We start from the raw sequence: 18,777 nt of genomic DNA, 5'->3' as shown, positions 1-18,777 counted from the left end.
CAAGCTCCACATGGAGGAAGACGTTATCAGTACTTTCTCTCTGGGAGACAGGAAGCACTAACACAGTCTGCCTCAGTTGCCTCCTCTGCCTAAGGCCTTTGAAGACAGAAGACTGCTCCTGTGTGGCCCCATGTCCTGACTCAGACTGGGAAATGTGGTTAAGGGACCGAGGAGACCATTAAGGGGCAGGACATTCACATCCTTTCCCAACAGCCCTGCAGTAGAAGGGCCGGGAAGCAAGTGGCACTTGGACCCTGAGCAGAGGCCGCTGACGTCTCAGGCTTCCCCAGCATGGGTCCCTACAGACCCCAGCACCCACCTCCCATACCTGCCATTCTTCTTCCAGGGTGAAGCCTGCCGGGAGTGTAAATGATGTGGGCCTGGATGCCTTAGATTTGGACCGGATGAAACAGGTGAGAGTGAGTACAGTCAGCAGGCTGGGACCATCTCTAGCCAGTGGGTCCCCTGCTTGACTGCCACAAAGGCAAGAAGCTGGCCAGTGGAAGAAAAGGGAGTCCCTGGGCACCCTGGGATTCCTCCATTAAGGTCTGAGGGGTGTTGAGAGCAGGGCTTCCCCAGGGCCTGGCTGAGGGAGAGGCCCCTGCATCCCCTAGAGCCAGCGTCTGTCCCTTCACTCTGAGATTCTGCCCAGCAGGAAATCCTGGAGGAGGTGGTTCGAGAGCTCCACAAGGTAAAAGAGGAGATCATTGATGGTGAGTGGGGGCCGCTCCAACCAGGGATGCGCTCATTGTCCTCCCAGCATCCTACACTCACCCCCATGTGTAGCTGTGGAAACTGAGGCTCAGAACAGTGAAGTGGATTACTGTAACGCACGCCTCCCTGGGGTGTGGCTTCTGTGTCTGCTATTCCTCCCAGAAGGTCACCCTGCGGAGGGAAGGAGGGGCCTTTCCTGTCCAGTCTAGAATGCCCAAACTCCTACAGCCTGCATGACTCTGCCTAGGGAGCCCCTGGCTGCAGAAGTAGGACTGTGATGTCCCCACCAGGGCCTGTAAGGAGCTGGCCCAGGCTGGAACAAAGCAGCAAAGCACAGCCTGCACCCATCCCCCACCTGTTTCCCTATCGCTGGTGCCCAGCAGTGACCTGAGCTAGAGAGACCTATGAAGTCAGAGGGACAGCTAATAGCAGGCTCCCAAGGGAAGATATGCACAGAGTCACTGCTGAGACCTGGCCGCCATTTGCTACAATAGCTACACTCCTTGGCCACAGAGACCACAGTTCTGTCCCGTTCCACCAGAGGACAGGTATGGGAGAATGTTCATGAATGCAGGGAAGGAGACATCAAAGCTGTGGAGCAGTTCACAGCCTTACTGCTGCCCCACAGTTCCAGTCTTGGGGGCTCCCTTTCTGGCACTTGGGGAAATAGCTGGGTTAGAAACCCCAAGCATAGTCCAGTTGTTTTCAAGAGAGCTGCCTGGGAAGAGGCAGACCGTGATGAGAGCCTAGCACAGTCACTGCCTGCCATTGTCATGTACCCATGTACCCATGCTCAGAACCCTCAGGAAAGCAAGTGAGCATCCTAGCGAAGATCCTATTACTTAATGGTTGGTTGCCCTCTCTGGCTGTTGACTACGGACAGGTCTGTCCACTGAGAAGGCGCCAGACGCCTGTGAAGGAAGAGGGAAAGTGTGGGGAGCTAAGAGAAGGGAGTCCAGATCTGGGGAAGAAACGGGATGAGGCAGGCAGAAGAAGGAAGAGAGATTTGGGAAGGCTTAATGGGTCTCAAACAGACAGAACAGAGTCAGCTCTGGAGGACAAAGACCAGGCCGTGGCACCAGCACAATCCATGGCTCTGTGGCCAGACACTCTTGCTATACCGCATGCACTAGGCAGATGGAACCAGCCTCCATCCTGTGTGGGGAGGGACTCAAGGGCCTCTGAGCAATGTGGGTACCCATCTGCCATACTCTAGGAATACCTGGGTCACCCCCCCCCACAGCAGCCTGAGGAAGCAAGGCATAGTCTTTGTCTTTTTCAAGTCCATATCATTAGGGGTCGAAGCCCATAAGGTCTGGGTTGTTTGCCCAAAGGTCTGTCAAAGCTGCCATGCTGGTGGGCATCTAGCCCATGTGTGGTCTCCGGCAGCCTGAGCAGGGTGCTTCCGTGCTACACTGAGCCTCCCTCTCCTGTCCTGCCCTTAGCTATCAGGCAGGAGCTAAGTGGGATCAGCACCACGTAAGATGGCGCCAGCTTTGGAGGATCGCGAGGAGCCGTGCTGGCCCCAGCACACAGCAAGCCTGCAGAAGCGTGGATGTACTTAAGTCTCAACCTGTGATACAATATTAAAATGAGGAAACAAACTTCAACTCCTGGATTTTTAGCGTATCTGACACAGAACACCGGGTCTATTCTTTTTTGTATTTTATATTTGCTTATTTAAGTGTACATTTCTTTGGTTTATAGAGAGAACACCCCAAAAATCACCTGCTTTATTAGATGGTTTCCAAGTTTTCTCCTAGGTGACACTGTTAGCTCCAGAGCTAGCAGTGAGCAGCTGGGTAGCGTGGCCTTTCCACGCCACAGAGCTGTCAGAATGCAGCTTAGCCCCAGCAGCTATGGTGTTTCCAGTCTGTCCACGCAGTGCGTGTTATGTCCACTCGATAATAAACCGTTCACTGTCCACACTCAGGCTCTGGCTTGCTCTCTCTTGTGCCGGCTCTTGGCTGCCCTGGGGCGGGGGTGCCTCTTTATAGGGAGTGCCCAGGCCAGAGCATGCAGGACTAAAGAGTTCAAGAGGGACCTCAGAGAGGAGCTGGGCTCTGTCAGAATGTTCCTGGGACCCAAGAGCGTGGCCAGGCCACCAGGTACCTCCTACGTGTGGAGCTGAGCCCAGGCCCTGCCTGTGGGGAGCCACACAGCCCTAGGATCACAGAGTGGCTTGGCTCTGAGTGTAGCACACTCCCTGAACTCAAGGATTCCATATGTGCAATCTGCCTATCGAGTGCTGGAAGTGGGCCTGGGGCTCAGGGAGGTGAGAGGAAGCTTTGCCCCCAGAGACTCCCTGCTCCCCGTGGCATTACTGGGAACAATCCATAGCAACCTAGGGAAATCCCAGCACTTAATCTTCGCTGTGGCTACGGAGATCCTCTGACCCATTCGGCCAGTAGACAGCAATGAGAGCCTTGCGACCATCCCCATGTGAGCCCCCATGGCAACCAGGACCGTAGAGCAGAGTGCCTACTGGAGTGCTCAGTGCTGAGGGCTGGGTAGGAGGGGTTGAGGTGAGATCCTTGGCACATTGCATCTCATTGGGTTCCAATGATCCTAAAAGCCAGGAATGATTTGGGGGCCTATGAGGAGATAAGAAACTGAACAACCTTGAAGGCCTGGCCACAGCCGCACACTCCACATCCTTGAGAGGTGCTCTCAGCCCTCCCTACTCCCGCCGCTCCAAAATGTCCTCAGCACGGCCTAATCACGACACCTTCAGACGTTCCCTTAGCCTCAGACCAGCCTCTGACATTAGGCGAGGTCTAGGCTCAGTCAGGGCAGTGAGTGGCGGCTGGCCTCCCTGGGATTTCCCTCAACCCCTAGAGTAACTGTGTTACTGCCCTGGCTCAAAGTCCTCACGTCTCAGAAGGTCAACTGTCACACTCTTCAGAGATACCTGTTCCTAGAGCCGCAGGGCCACTCCTAGGCATGGGGCATGGGCTATAGCACGTCCTCTTTCCCCCCACCCCTTTGGTGCTGTCCTTGGCCAAGCCTAGCTCAAGCCCCAGGTTGTAGTGGGAGCTATAAGGCTGGGCCCACTCTTATCCCTCTCTGCCAAGTGATCCTCTCTCAACACTGCTGATAGCTGCTCTGGACACCAGGACCCACCATGGTCCAGCCCCTTAGGACCAGGCCACTAACCAAGGCCACCTCTCTATTCACAGCTATGCCATCACATCAGTATTTATGCCCCACCCCCAACTATTACACACACAGAAACTGCCCAGCCAGCCATCTGACTTGGGAACCCTGTCCAGGGCTGTGGACCCCGTGCTGCCTGCCCGACCCAACCCTGCCCAGGGCTGTGGACCCCGTGCTGCCTGCCCAGCCCTATCCAAGTTCGGGATGGTTCAACAGGTCAGAGGGCCTAAAGAACTGTTCCGTGGCTTGGAGGGACCTTCTGAAGCCCATACCTTGAAGCTTTTCCACAGTGGCAGAGGCCTCAGGGACACACCTTTCCAGAGCCTGAGGGAATGAGAGACAGGCATGGAGCTGGCCTTCACCCACCTGGATTCAGGCAACATACTCTGGGGGCCCAGGTTCAGGCCAAGACTCCATCCTGCCCAAAAGAAGGACAACACATTGACTATAAAGACAAATATTAGGTTTAATCTAAGGCATAAGAACAGAGAAGGCAACTCCATGGGACCACAGGCACAGAGTATCCTGGTCAGTCAGAGGGAAGGCCAGAGAGATTAGGTAAGCCTGGTTCCCCCAACCACAGCTGCATCCCGTTGCTGGGCCAGAAGCAGCCTAGACTGCAGGAGCTGATGTAGCTAGACCAGTTCTGTGGCCCTGGCCCACAGAAGTGGGGGTAAGAGGCACTGGGCTGCACCCCTCAGGACTGCTGGCCGGCAGGGTTCACAGGCGGTCCTCTGCCAGCTTACACGTGCGCTTAACCCTGGCATAGGGTCCCATAGAGTCCTCAAATACAAAGTCCCAGAGCACCTTCACCCAGGAGTGGTGCTGCGGCAGGTGGTCGTAGTATTCGGGTGCAATCTTCCGCACCTGTGGAAAGGGGTGGGGGGGTCAAGGCTGCACCTTGGCTGGTACTCTACCACACATGCAATGAGAGCACACACGCGCGCGCGCGCACACACACACACACACACACCAGCTGCAGGTGAAGGAGGCCCCAGCAGGGAGGGCACCACAGCCCTGAGTGCCCCACCTCAACACCCACCAACTTTCTGATCCCAAAGGTCAAGGTGGGTCCATTATGGCCCTGCAGAGTTCTGAGGCCTGTACCCTGAGGTCTTGAATAACACCTTCATTCCTCACCCCAGCATCCTATGCTCTGGCAGGCTCTGGGCTTCAGCTTTCGCTGCTTCCTCACCCAACACACGTCTCCACCCCGTCTTTACCCTGACCTGATATGCCATGTCTGCCTCCTCCCCCTGGGAGTGTTCCAGCCATAGCACCCGTAGCCAAGCCACCACGGTGCTATGGAAATTACTCTGCCACCTCCCCAGGGAAGGCAGTGTTCCACATCTGAGGTGGGCCCGCCAGGCAGCCTTTTCTGCATCCCGCAGCAGGTGCGCTGTGAAAACTGCTCCTGTCAGAGGCAGCTTCTGGAGAGACGCAAGCATGACTTCTGAGATAAGCTATCCCTTTTAACCTCTGCCTCCTTCTCAAATGTCCATTTGAGTGTGACAGTCATGGCAGGTGCGGCTTCATAGGCTGCACAAGCACAGCACTGGGACCATCCAAAGTCACCCAGCCCACTGTGTGTGCACAACAGACGCACGCACACACACACACACACACACACACACACACACACACACACCTGGGCACCCAAGAAGAACATACACAAACATACTCAGGAATTTCCCGAGAACCCTCCTCCACTGCTGCTCCTTGCCACACCTGTCTAACAGCCACTGGCATTCAAGGCTCCCTGTCCCTCTCAACCTTCACCCCTACACCTCAGCCTCCCCTTCCTGTGGCTGTAACCGGTCTCCATTGGTTATAAGGACAAAACCACAGCTGTGCTGCCTGGCCATCTCCAGGCTGGAGAAGTACGCCCAAACTGTCACAAGACTGAGCAGCCACAGGCGGGAGACAAAGCGGAGTGCTTCACGTGGTGTCCACTGATAGAGAAAAGGAAGCTGAAACGGGGCGAGTGCGTGAGCAGGACACACCATCAGGTCCCATGAGCAGGGCTCCAGCAGCTGTGCACTAGCCTACGCTGCTAGCCCGCACCTGCCTTGAGAAACTCTGTCTTATCTGGATCTGCCTCTTCCATCTCCAACCCAGCACACCAGAAATGAATGACCATCCCCTTACCAACACACAGAGGAGAAGTCAATCTAGGAATGGCAGAGCCTCCCCCTTACTCCTCACTCCCCCTGTGCTGGCTCAGCCCAGGCTGAGCACTTACCAGTGGCAGGTAGCAGCCGGGGATGCTGGGAAAGTCATGGTGCTCCATGTGGTAGCCCACATTGAAGGTGATCCAGTTGAGGGGCCCGTAGTAGGAGTAAGTCTCATGGCCCTTCATGAACATATAATGCTCAGCCACAAAGTGGCCAGAGATAGGGTGTAGGCCCAGGCCCAGGAAGGATCCAGCTAGAAGGTAGACGACGGGTTTGATCCCCCAGAGGGCAAAAATGGTCAGGTCAACAGCCAGCTGCACCAGGGTATTGAGTATCTCCATACGAGTCACCGCCTTGGGGTTCACATAGAGTGGCCTCAGCGAGTAGAAGAAGGGTTGCAGGACCAGCCAGAGCAGCTTGCGGGCCGGCGTACAGAAGAACCAGCCTTCAAAGTTCGTGGGAATGTCCACGTCCAGCCCGTCGCCGCCCAGGTAACGATGGTGGTCCACATGGTACTTTTTGAAGGATGTGGCATAAGGTACGCCAATGGGTAGATTAGCGAAGATGGCAAACCAGCGGTTGCGGGAGGCAAAGTTCGTGCCAAAGGCAGTGTTGTGTGAGATGTCATGGATGGCCAGGGTCAGGGAGTGGTTGATGCAGCCACCAAAGGCATAAGCCCAGAAGAGCAGCCATCGCCAGGAGAGCCCCTTCACCAGCCAGCAGGCCAGAAACTGCACCAGCACCAGGCCCAGCACTGTCCACTTGATGTGGGGGTCTGGCCGCATCAGGGCCTTGATGGCTGGGTACTTGGCTACAGGGAAGACAAGAGTTATGAGTGACTTGGCATTCACGGAACCCTCATCCTCTTCCTGTCATCTCCCATCTCAGCCCCTAGCAGTGCCTGAAAGCATTCAAGATTCCACCCCATACCCTCAAGGGTCTTAGAGAGACATGCCATCCCTATACTTCGTGTCTTGGGAGAGTTGCAGCCTGGACTGTGGGGTACAAAGGATCTTCTACCTCTGACCACCTTTGGGAGGAGGCTGGCAGACTTCTCAGGGTGCAGGAATTTGTCACCAGCCTAAATAAAGTGCAGGTGTCACAACAGGTCACAGAAACCAAAGTAGCATTAGAGCCACAAGCCTTCTAGCTCCCAGTGTTCCAGTAAACACATGTCCGTGTCATGTATGACTTGGTACTTGGGCATGGTCAAAGAGGGATGATGTGGACTGGCCATTCCCAAACTTGTCAGGCGCTCAGAGTGGCGAGGCACAGCTTGGGAGGCAGTCCCTAAAATAAACAAGCACTGTAGAGAAGCTAACAAAATGTCACCTGTCTCTTCGGGGCAGCAAGCGTCCATCCTTGCATAGTTTGTGCTGTTTTGTGTTTTGTTTTCTAGAAAAGGGGCAAATGGTACGTGTGGAAGTTACCCAGGTCAGGAAGGGCCATGAGGGAAAGGCAGGCAGAGTGGTGACATGTTTAGGTGCTGGCACCTAGAGACTAAGGTTGGGGCAAGATCAGGAGACAGCAGGATCTGGTCAAACATCAAGCGCTGCATCCAGGAACAGAGGGTCATCAAAAGCTCAGGGTGACAGATACCCCCAGGTCTGCTCTGTTCCTTGGCTTCCTGGACAAGGGCAGACATTCCAGAGATGGGGCCAGCACTGTCCTACAGATGGAGAAACTTCGCCAGCCAGGCAGGATCTTATTCTAGGGCACCTCAGTTAAATAGCATCAGTCCTCAGCATCAGCACCACTCTGAGCAGACAGTGGCCTCAGCTTGCCTTACCTAGGGCTGGCCTGTAGGATCATAGCAGGGGCTGCAGCCTTGACTGGGATGGGCAAGGCCATGTCGACAGCAGTGATGCTATATAATGCCTCCAGCTTGCAAACCCAAAGGGGCAGGGTCGGAGGAGCTGTTCAGTTGCCTTGGGTTCATTCCCAGCATTGCATGAGCAAAGTGTGCCAACATACACAGCTATAATCCTAGCACGTGGGGGTGGAGGCAGGAGGATCAGAGTTACATACACCTATAATCCTAACACATGGGGTTGGAGGCAGGAGGATCAGAGTTCAAGATATCTCTCAGCTATATGAGTTTGAGGTAGTCTGGACTGCATGAGACCATGTATAAATAAGCAAATAGGCAAATTGTATATATGTTTTACCACAAGAAAAGAATGTTCAGTTAGACAGTGTTGGCTCATGCCTTTTATCTCGGCATTCAGGAGGCAGAAGCAGGAAGATCTCTGAGTTTGGTCTACAGAGCATGTTTTAGGACAGCCAGGGAAACAGAGAAACCCTGTTTTAACCCCCCCCCCCAAAAAAAAAAAGAAAAGAAAAAAAAGAAAGGGAGAGAGAACATTAGGCCGGGAGACACACAGAATCACACCTCTGGTCCCAGGCACAGGGGCTGAGGAAGAAGGGTGGCTGGAACTCGGGAGCTCCAGACCACCTGACAAAGCAAGACACACAGAAGTCCCACTGTTACCGAATTCCAGCTCCCAATACCTCTCCTGAGCAATCTGGCATGGCCCTGAGATAAGGCCTTGCTAGCCCCCTGAGGGATTTCAGGGGCAAGCTAAGGCAGGCTGACAGAGGCCACTTGTCAAGGTTCGTGGTGGCATGTGGTGTGATGTCGTGGGCATGTCCCATCAGGGCATTAAATGTTTCCAATTTCAACCCTGCCCACAGTTACGGGGGAGGCCATTTAGCACCAGTGGTAAGCAGAACAATACACCCCCCCCAAAAATGCCCACATGCTAACACTAGAGCTGCACATACGATTAAAGCCATGGCAAGGCTCCCCAGGTAATGCAAGAGCCAAGCTGGGAGCCAAGGGCTAAATGAGGCACGAGGAGAAGCCGCCTGTCTTGGAACACAGGAGGCCCGGTGAGGAAGGTGGGGGACTCCAGAAGCCAGGAAAGACCATGGAACCTGCTCCCCCGTGGAACTTCAGAAGGAATACAACTCTGCTGATGTGAATTTCTGCCCAGTGAAAACTAGGCCAGAATGCTAATGTCCAGAGCAAAAGATACTATGAAGTTGCATACACCCAACACGGTGACTCCATTCAGGGCCTCCTCCTCCCAGCCTTGGGACAGAGGCCAGCCAAGTGTGGCCTGTCTCTGAGGGCCCTGCTCCTCACCAGTCCTGGCAGGATGGCTCCTCCCTCTGGACTCAGCAGGGATTTGGCTCTGAGCACACAGGACAGACAGATATGTGAGCCATACTCTGGCCTTCCCCTGGAGGGACTGATGTCCCTGCTGCTACCTGGGGAGTTGGAGGGTAGGGGGACAGATGCAGAGCCAGGGTCCGAAGGACACCACCGGGGAGAGCCTCAGTGCTGCAGGAAAACGGAGAGGAACCCAGGACCATGCGGAAGGCATCATGTCTTGATGACAGAATAGGGACATCTGCAGGATGACATCAGGAAAATCACATGCAAAGTGTCTTCATCTGTGCATGCCACCAGCTTCCCAGTCCCCCGTGAATGGCTTCTGTGTACCTGCCTCACCCACGCAGCCTCCCTAGGCAGCAGCCAGCCTCCCTCTCTCCTGCTCAGCAACCCACTAGCTCCAGCTAAGGACGTCCAAAAGGCAGCTGCCCTTGCTTCCCCTTGGAAGGAAGCCAAGCATCAGCGCAAGAGGGTGGGTCCAGCCACACCTGTGTCAGGTGAGCCCCAACCAGGTGAACTCCAAGGCAGTGGGGCCCAGGCCCAAGCTCAGATATAGACTAGCACATGCAGGGCACACCTGAGCACACAGCCTAGCAGAGGCTAGCCCATGCAGGACACACCTGAGCATACAGCCTAGCAGAGGCTAGCCCATGCAGGACACACCTGAGCACACAGCCTAGCAGAGGCTAGCCCATGCAGGACACACCTGAGCACACAGCCTAGCAGAGGCTAGCCCATGCAGGACACACCTGAGCACACAGCCTAGCAGAGGCTATCCCATGCAGGACACACCTGAGCACACAGCCTAGCAGAGGCTAGCCCATGCAGGACACACCTGAGCACACAGCCTAGCAGAGGCTAGCTCATGCAGGGCACACCTGAGCACACAGCCTAGCAGAGGGGACTGTGGGCCTGCTCTGGCTGGCTCTGTGTGTCAACTTGAAACAATCTAGAGTCATCTGAGGAAGGAGCCTCAGTTGAGGAAATGACTCCCTGAGATCCAGGTGTAAGGCATTTTCTCATTTAGTGATCAATGGGGAAAAGCCCAGCCCATGGTGGGTGGTGCCATCCCTGGGTTATTGGTTCTGGTTTCTATAAGAAGGTGGGCTGAGCAAGGCAGGGGAAGAAAGCTAGTCAAGAGTACCTCTCCATGGCCTCTGCATCAGCTCCTGCCTCCAGAATCCTGCCCTGAATCCTTCGGTGATGAACAGCAATGCTGAAGTTTAGACCTAATAAATAAACCCTTTCTTCCCCAACTTGCCTTTTGGTCACAATGTTTCATTGCATCAGTAGAAACCTAACTAAGACAAATTGGTACCGGAAGTGGGGTATTGCTGCGACAGTCCTGACCATGTTTGTGGGGAGGATTGTAGAAAGACTTTGGAATTCGGGTCTAGATGAGCCGTTGAGAGTGAAGAGCTCTGTGGGGTGCTCTGTGGAACTTGGAAGATGAGAACATTGAGAGCAGCACAGAAGATGGAGGCCTGGCTTGAGAAGTCAGAGGGAAGTTTAAAGACTCGATCAGGGCCATTTGCTATTCTGAATTAAGATTCTGTGGCTCTGGTTAGCTGGGGCTGAAGAATTAGCTCTGATCAACAAGATACCAAAACTTTGCTTTTCTGGGATACGTGATGCTCGTCGGCTGGAACTAGGAAATTCGCAGCAATGAAGAAGAGACCAGCATCACTGAGGTGAAATCTTCTGGGAACTGTTTCCTGAGATCACAGTGAGGTTGTGTTTCACAGGTGGCCAGTGTTGTACCTCGTGCTGGCCGCCACACTTGGTCATGTGTAAGAGCCACCCAGGTGACAATGGTTTTGAAGGCATGAAGGGGTCATGGAGAGCAGCTGGGCTCGGCACTGTGAGAGGCCAGAAGACACCGTTGGTGAAGGTGCAGCCTCAGTGGCAATTGAAAGTCCAGGACGGAAGGGGCCATGCAGAGAAGCTGAGGCTTGGCACCTTGGAGAGAGCCTGTGGGAGGCTATTGGTGAAAGTACATCCCGGTTGCAGCCTAAGACCCCAGCGTTTTGGAGATGCCAGCACTGTAGGATGACCACCAAGAGCAGCAGCAGCGGTGGAGTGGGACCAGCGGGAGCCTGGACACCGAGCTGTGTGTGCTGCGGAGGGCAGAGCTGGAGAAGCGACCCAAGCCATCTGTGGGAGTCCAGAAGATAGTGAGTGGGTCCCAGATCATTGGTTGGTCCCTCTTGAAGGTGGTACTTACTTTTGATTTTTAAGGGAGCCCACAGATGAAAGACTTGAACTTTTCAAAGAAACTTGACTGAAATTTTAAAGGATAAATTTGTAAAGACTGTGGGACTTCCAAAATTATTTATGATTTTAGCGTGAGATCTTGGGGATGAGTAAGAAAGGAAGAGATGTGGCTTACTAGTAGGTATGTCTGTGTGTCAGGTTGAGAAGGGGTCCGTTGACTGGCTGGATTTGCATGTCAACTTGATACAAGCTAGAATCCCCAGAGAAAGTCTCAGTTGAGGAATGTGTCCACGAGATCCAGGTGTAAGGCATTTTCTCCCTTAATGATCAGTGGGGTGGGGGGCAGCCCATGGTGGGTGGTGCTTTCCCTGGACTGGTGGTCCTGGGTTCTATAAGAAATCAGGCCGAGCAAGTCAGGGGAAGCAAGCCAGTAAGCTGCTCCCCTCCATGGCCTCTTCATCAGCTCCTGCCTCCAGGATCCTACCCTGTGTGAGCTCCTGTCCTGACTCCCTTCAGTGATGAACAGTGACGTGGAAGTTAAGCCTAATAAACCCTGTCCTCCCTAACCTGCTCTTTGGTCATGGTGTTTCATCGCAACAATGGAAACCCTAAGGCAGGGGTGCTTGCTCAATGACCCCTTCCCTCTGCCCAGGCCCTCTGCAAGAGTGCCCCTACTCCCAGCGCCAACAGCTCCCAATGAATAACTCAGCCCCACCCTGGAGTCCTAGCTGTCCCTCCTCTGCCTCAGTTCCCTCCCATAGAGGAGAAACATAACACATGGAAGGACAGTGTGTCCCCTCCCCACCCCATCCTGAACTCCCTAAGCTGCCTCTTGACAGACCCTGAGCGGTCCACACTGCTGCTGAGCCCCTCCGTCCAATGGGCACGCCACTTAAGTCCTCTCTTGGTGGACACGGGCAGTATCCAGTCTCTAGCCCACTGAGCCTCTAGCCTGGATGCCCTATGCATATCTCAAGAGTTCTCAACTCTGCCACATGCCTGGAGCCCAGCCCTGGCAGCCAGCTAGAACTCCACAGTCAAGCACCCTCAGACTCAAGCCAGTGCCCCCCTCTCTTGGGCTGCCTTCTCCACCCCACTTCTGGTGTGCCTTCCATGACAGCCTACTAAACTAGAGGCACATGGAGGTGGCATCTGCCCTAGGGGCACATGGCCACTGGGTCTAAGGAGGCCTGACCTAAATGCTCCAGATTTGCCAGTACATGTGCTAGTCACTTGTTCTTAAGGACCCAGAGCCTATGGTAACAACCCCATCCACAAGACACACTCCTTGTCGTCGTCTTCTTCTTCTTCTTCTTCTTCTTCTTTTTCTTCTTCTTCTTCTTCCTCTTCCTCTCCCTCTCCCTCTCCCTCTCCCTCTCCCTCTCTCTCTCTCTCTCTCTCTCTCGTTTTTAGAAACAGGGTTTCTTTGTGTAGCCTTGGCTGTCCTGGAAATTGCTCTGTAGAGCAGGCTGGCCTTGAACTCACAGAGATCCACCTGCCTCTGCCTCCTGAGTTCTAGGATTAAAGGTGAGCGCCACCACTGCCTGGCCACAGACACTCTTAACCTGTACCTTTGAGGACACCTCCTGGTTTGTCAACTGTGTCATCAGGGACAGAGTCAAGAGCTGGGCAGGAGAGCAGCAGAGAGGGCCTGTCAGCTGCAGGCCACTCCAGCACCCCCTCCCTATTGATCCATGGACCTCCCCCCTCTCTTTGATCTACAATGGGGTCCCACCAGTAAGACCTATCATCACTTCCGTTCTATAACCATCATACCCCTCCCAGCCGGCATCAACACCACCCAGGACAGGATTCTCCCACCCCTTTCCAGGGAAGCTAATGAAGGCACAAGACTACTAGTCTGGCTACAGGGGAGTGATCTTGTCTCCTGGGTCATGGGATCCTTCAGCAGTTCAGCCTCTCTCCTCCCGCCACCAAACCGCTTAGTGATGATGATGCCCCCTAGTGACCATAGGCAGAAGTACCATCATCTCTCCATAGCTGACCAGCCTCTCATCCAAGCACCCGAAGCTTTCTAGAACTTCATCCCAGCTCCACCTCAGACTGCAAGGATGACTCCCCACTACTTTGATCTGTCCTCTGGCCCTGCCCTAGCACGTTGGAGTCCCCTGGGAGAATTGGACAGTATTAACAGTGGTCTGGGGCGCCTTCCTGAGTCTCACATCTGTCTCCTCACTCACCCACTTGTTAGACCTGGGTCTGCATGCCGGTCTCTGGGGATCCCCAGCTGATAAATTGTGGAACTTTGAATCAGGGACAGGCATGTGAGCTCATACAGGGCACATAGTGTGCCCTGGCTATGGTGCTGTAACAGGCCAAACAGTGGGATGGACTCTTGAACTGAAATTTACCCACTGAAGGTACCAGGGTAGCTGCTGGTGGGAATGGCCTCAGACCCTAAGAAGTGTTTGAGGTAACAGAAGTATGGTCAGATTGGGTCATGTTGCAAACTAAAGACACCTGCAGTGTGGCCTTAAAATGAAGCCCTTGCATGACATGCTAATATACCTCCATAAGGTTGCTAAAAACGAAAGCAGGAACACGGCATTAAGACAGACTAAGTGGGGCTGCAGAGATGGCTCAGAGGTTAAGAGCATTGCCTGCTCTTCCAAAGGTCCTGAGTTCAATTCCCAGCAACCACATGGTGGCTCACAACCATCTGTAATGGGGTCTGGTGCCCTCTTCTGGCCAGCAGGCATACACACAGACAGAATATTGTATACAAAATAAATAAATAAATATTAAAAAAAAAAAAGGACAGACTAAGTGCAGCATTCCGGAACGTGTGAGCCAGGCTGGCAAGGTGTGTTGGGGACAGAGACAGTGCTCTATCTGAGCAGAACCCAGGCAGCCCCAACTCAGATCCCCACATGATTGGTTAGGAAGTGAGGCCTTGGGGTGATTAAATCACAAGATGGGTCCCTTATAATGGGACAGTAGACCAGAGTGCTCCCTCACACAGAAGACCAGCATTCTCCCTCGCCTCTCAGCTGCACGAGGCCATGATAAGAACATGGAACTGACCTTCACCAGACCAGGCACCTGGCACCCAGGCTGATCCTGGTGGCCTTTGGCTAGGGGTGGCTATGGTGTAGAGGGTCGGTTGCTTCCGCTTTCCCTAAGTCCCCAGAATCACTGGGCACCAGACACAACTGAGCATTGAGTGGGAAAGTCTGGTGCAGAGTTACACCTGGGGACAAAGGTAGAGGGTGTGGAATCCCCAAAGGGAGCAAGGGAAGGAAGTTGGCAGGGGAGGGGCATGTGGGCCAACTCCAGGGTTCCCGGGCACAGGAAGCAGAGTGGGAATCTCTTCCCCAGCTCTACCTCAGAGATGCACCCAGGAAAGTGGGTGCCAGCCACAGTGAAAACCATTGCCGAAATTGGTAAATGCCTCAACTCAGGGCTTTTAGTTCCTTCCAGAGAGCCAGTGGCTTCACATTTACCATACGCCGCATGCACACATGCATGTATGTGACCGTGCATTCGTGTACACGCCTGGGCATGTGCTGCCGGGTTATTTCTTTAGAATACTTGAAGCTAAGACATGGCGAAAGCACATGAAGTCAGTTGATGAAAAGGGAAGGAAAAGAAGACTATCTGGAACTCAGCAGATCTCTGAGTTTGACGCCAGCCTGGCCTACAGGGTTCCAGAAAAGCTGGGACTACATAGAGGAACCCTGTCTTGAAAAGCCAAAAAAGAAGGAGGAGGAGGAGGAGGAGGAGGAGGAGGAGGAGGAGGAGGAGGGGGAGGGGGAGGAGGGGAGAAGGGGAAGGGGAAGGGGAAGGAGGAGGAGGAGGAGGAGAAGGAGAAGGAGAAGGAGAAGAAGAAGAAGAAGAAGAAGAAGAAGAAGAAGAAGAAGAAGAAGAAGAAAGAAGAAGAAGAAGCAGCTGGGGACGGCAGGAGGGTCCTGGTGTCGGCCCAGCATGTGCCAGGTCCTGAGCTCCACCCTTAGTGCCACAAAAATAAACAACCAGAACCAGCACAGAACAATCCTTACAGAGGCCGGAAAGTTGCCTGGACCTCTCAGATTGGGGAGGAGGCAAAATACAGAGACAAGTAGCAGGGTCAATGTCTGGTTATCCCTGCTAGACCAGAGCAGAGGCCAGAGTTTAGCAACAGAAGGTGTAACAGGGAACAACATGACCGCTAACTCCTGCACTGCTGGGGACCAGCTCCCCACATCCCATTTTTCCATTTCTGCTTGGTGCAACATTATAAACGCCTGCCCAGCAGCACACTGCCCCTGACCACAAAACCATGGTCCTATAGCTGGGGGTAAAAAAAACCAAGCCCCCGAGGAGACCCTGGCACTAAAGGCAGCCACAGAGCTGGGCAGGAAGGCAGGCAGACCCCTCTCCTATAATCTCAGACCCTGCCTGGCAGAGAAAGTTACAGACTCAACCAGATCCCTGAAGAGCCTAGCAAGAGGCAGGCTTACAGCCAGCCACCCTGCAGTCTACATGTCCCTGGCCGGGTGATCAGGGCCTCACCTTCCCCTGGCAGCTCGCTCTGTGCCCTAGACTCTCAGGCGGCATTTAGGTCTTCTGATCCTCCCAAAGGCCATCGCCAGTGAGAGAAGTTTCAGCCAAACCTTTCCTAAGCAAACAATCCAACAACTGACTTTTATTTCCTGGTTTCCCGTGTGTGTGTGTGTGTGTGTGTGTGTGTGTGTGTGTGTACCTTGCTTTCATATTTTCTTAAAAAAAGCAAACAAAACTACAAAGCTATTTATCTTCAAAAAAACAAACCCAAGCTTGTGTGGCCATAGCTCAGTGTGTAATGGGTCAGCTTCCTGCCTGCCCTGGCCTGAGAGGCACATTCTTGGATGCTGCCATGAATCCTATTTTCTTAGGACTCCGTGCCAGGAGGGCATGTTCTCATCCTAGGTAGCAGCAGAGGTGGACTTTGGTCTTATCGCAGAACACCTGAAGCCAACCCTTAGCAATGACTTCCTGAGACCTGACTGGGAGATTCCGATCTTAACCAACACCTACAGGCTCCGTGCTCGACGTAGCCACCAGTCAGTCAGTGAATTACAACTGGACTTGAGCAACCCAGGCCTCGGCAGCTCCTGCACTGTTCGGCTCCTCCTCTCTGACTGGCACTTAGAAAAGAGTTATGTTCAGGATCCACCCCGAGGCTGGGAGGGAAGGAGAAATGGGTGGGGCTTCTTGTACTCTGTCCTCAGTGAGTCCCCAGCCCTTTCTGGAGGAGGTTGCCACCCATGTCTGTGGGGATCCTGGCCTTCATGAATCCTTCACACATCACCTCCCGAGTCTGAACAGCAACTTCGTAAGGAAGGCTTTCCCTTCAGCCTTCCTGCTCGGCCAAGCTGCAGCTTCCTCGTCTGAACACTGACTCACCCCTAAGTCACAAGTGACTCTTGGAATCGGGGCCATGGGATCAGCCTTTCTACCAGTCACTAAATTGCGGCTGCAGAGCCCAGAGCTTGAGCAATGGAGCTGGGGAAGCAGAGCCTAGAGAGAGCCTTCACCTGATTGGCCGGGACCATCAGAGCAGCTGGTGGGGTGGGGTGGGGTGGGGAACTTCCTTGATGAGGGAACACTGAACCATACTGATCAATGCAGGAAATCCAGAGCCCAAGCAGATTAAAGAACACACATCCCAAGTCACCGGCACAAACTGGGCAGGGAACAGGAAGTCACAGTCCCTACAGCAGGGGCATGAATGTAACTCCCTGAAGATGACAGTTCTCTTGCTATGCCTGACCAGAGTGTCCCCATCAACTCCCCACAGCTCCTGTGCTGTCCCCATTTCCCCACCAATCTTTCTAGGAAATCTGGATATGTCCCAGGGCCCATGGTTCTCTGGTTAGAGACATTTAGGGCTGGGCTGCGGCTTGGCTGGTGGTGTTTGTTGTTTAGTGTGTGCAAAGCCCTCGGTTGATTCCCCAGCACCCCATAAATGCTGGATGTGGTGATGAGTGCCTGTAATCCCAGTCCTAGGAAGGCTGGGAAGAGAGGACCACAAATCTGAAGCCCACTCGTTCATATGGGAGGGAGGGAGGTCCTTGTCATGTCCCTTATTGGCGCTGGTCCCTCAGGAAGCCTGCCTCACCCTCCACTACTGTACCAGGGAGAGCAACCCCTGGGGACAGGGATACGGGAGTACGTTGTTACAGGTGCAGTCACCTGGACTCCATGAGCACCTGTGGGCAGGGACACACAGAGACACACCCTATATGTGTCTCTGCTCACAGATCTTCTCTACCTAAGGCCAGGTGCCCAGAGAATTGAGGAAGAGAAGCTGGGGGGCCAGGGGAAAGGCTGAGGAGGCCCCTACTCCCCTACTCCCCCCCCCCCAGCACAATGGAACACCTAGACCAACGCACCTGCCCTCCTCTGGTGGCGGTAGTGCCTGCTAAGTTCCCACAAGCAGAGAGCATGGCTTACCCAGACATATAGGAGACAACCACAAGACACAAACCCACAGGACAATTGCCAGACCCTGATCCCCTAACTGCAGCAACAGCGGGTCAAGTGCACCCTGAGTTTAAAAGTAAGACAGAAGCTTTCACTATTAAGGGCAGATCAGGAAGACGCCAACAACAAAAACTCTAGGAAAAAGACCCATCAGATCGAGACCTGGCTGAAGACAACCTAAAGACCTGGACCCCAGCCCGGATACCATCGGCAAGGAAAACGGAAGCCGACAGTTGAATAACCTCGAGTTAAACCCACAGCCAATCCGATGAAGCAGAAGGGTTAACAGATGCTAGGGCGCCAAAGTGAGGTGGGGGGCGGGGGGAAGGAGCGCTGCAAGGAGCGTTCTGGGCCCAAGGAGGTTTGGGACGTCGGAGGAAGGAGCTCTTGTCATGCACCCTCCACCTACGGAGCCCGAGACTCCTGCCCTTCTCGTGGAATCCGCAGGACCGGGCCTACCCCGGGACGTCTGCGGCGGGAAAGCCGCGATCCTCTGGTAGGACCCTCGAGTTCTACCGCTTCCTGAGAAGGTGTCCTGCACATTCCCGGTGGGTGGGCTTGGCCGCTGCGCTAGGGAGTCAGAGCACAGCAGGTGCCTACTGGTTGCTGCTGAAGAACCCACGGTTCAGCGCGTACTAAGCAGTTCTCCCACTGTCCGCCCATCCCGCAGCGGCCATCGGGTCCCCAGTTATGGTCGCACGCGCTCACCGAGCATCTCCTTGCGCCGCTGCGTGTGCGGCTGGTCGCTGTAGACCCACTCGAAGTCGCTGCGGCCCGCGCTGTTGCCCATGGTGGCGACACTGGGGCCCCGAGCGCGCTCCGCTCTGCTGAGTTCTGCTCACCTGTCGCAGGGTGCCCGCTCCGGGCAGGGACCTA

The 18,777-nt window shown here is 54.3% G+C and overlaps 2 protein-coding genes across 8 annotated transcripts in view; one reads left to right on the top strand and one right to left on the bottom strand.

The window, feature by feature from the left end:
* The window catches only part of Evl (Enah/Vasp-like), a 148,781-nt gene extending 146,139 nt beyond the window's left edge, over window positions 1–2,642 (top strand). For 5 of the 7 annotated variants that reach the window (XM_041633079.1, XM_041633077.1, XM_041633082.1 and 2 more), the window contains 3 exons: window positions 347–413; window positions 656–713; window positions 2,160–2,642. In XM_041633079.1, coding sequence (XP_041489013.1) covers window positions 347–413; window positions 656–713; window positions 2,160–2,197 — 163 coding nt within the window. In that variant the 3' untranslated portion in view covers window positions 2,198–2,642. The remainder of the gene's footprint in view (window positions 1–346; window positions 414–655; window positions 714–2,159) is intronic. The other 2 variants (XM_041633080.1, XM_041633083.1) reach the window with 1 other exon arrangement.
* Window positions 2,643–4,311: 1,669 nt separating this feature from the next.
* Degs2 (delta 4-desaturase, sphingolipid 2) lies at window positions 4,312–18,758 on the bottom strand. Its single transcript, XM_041633084.1, has 3 exons — window positions 18,610–18,758; window positions 6,113–6,855; window positions 4,312–4,737 (listed from the first exon to the last, which is right to left on the bottom strand). The coding sequence occupies exons 1-3, from the start codon at window positions 18,689–18,691 to the stop codon at window positions 4,591–4,593; spliced, it is 972 nt and encodes a 323-aa protein (XP_041489018.1). The 5' UTR covers window positions 18,692–18,758; the 3' UTR covers window positions 4,312–4,590.
* Between the last annotated feature and the right edge of the window lie 19 nt (window positions 18,759–18,777).

This window comes from Microtus oregoni, unplaced genomic scaffold (genome assembly GCF_018167655.1).
Source record: "Microtus oregoni isolate MIOR12 unplaced genomic scaffold, Mior012 000043F_ref0000047, whole genome shotgun sequence".
In the NCBI taxonomy this organism is placed as follows: domain Eukaryota; kingdom Metazoa; phylum Chordata; class Mammalia; order Rodentia; family Cricetidae; genus Microtus; species Microtus oregoni.
This window is presented reverse-complemented; position numbering and strand designations above follow the sequence as displayed.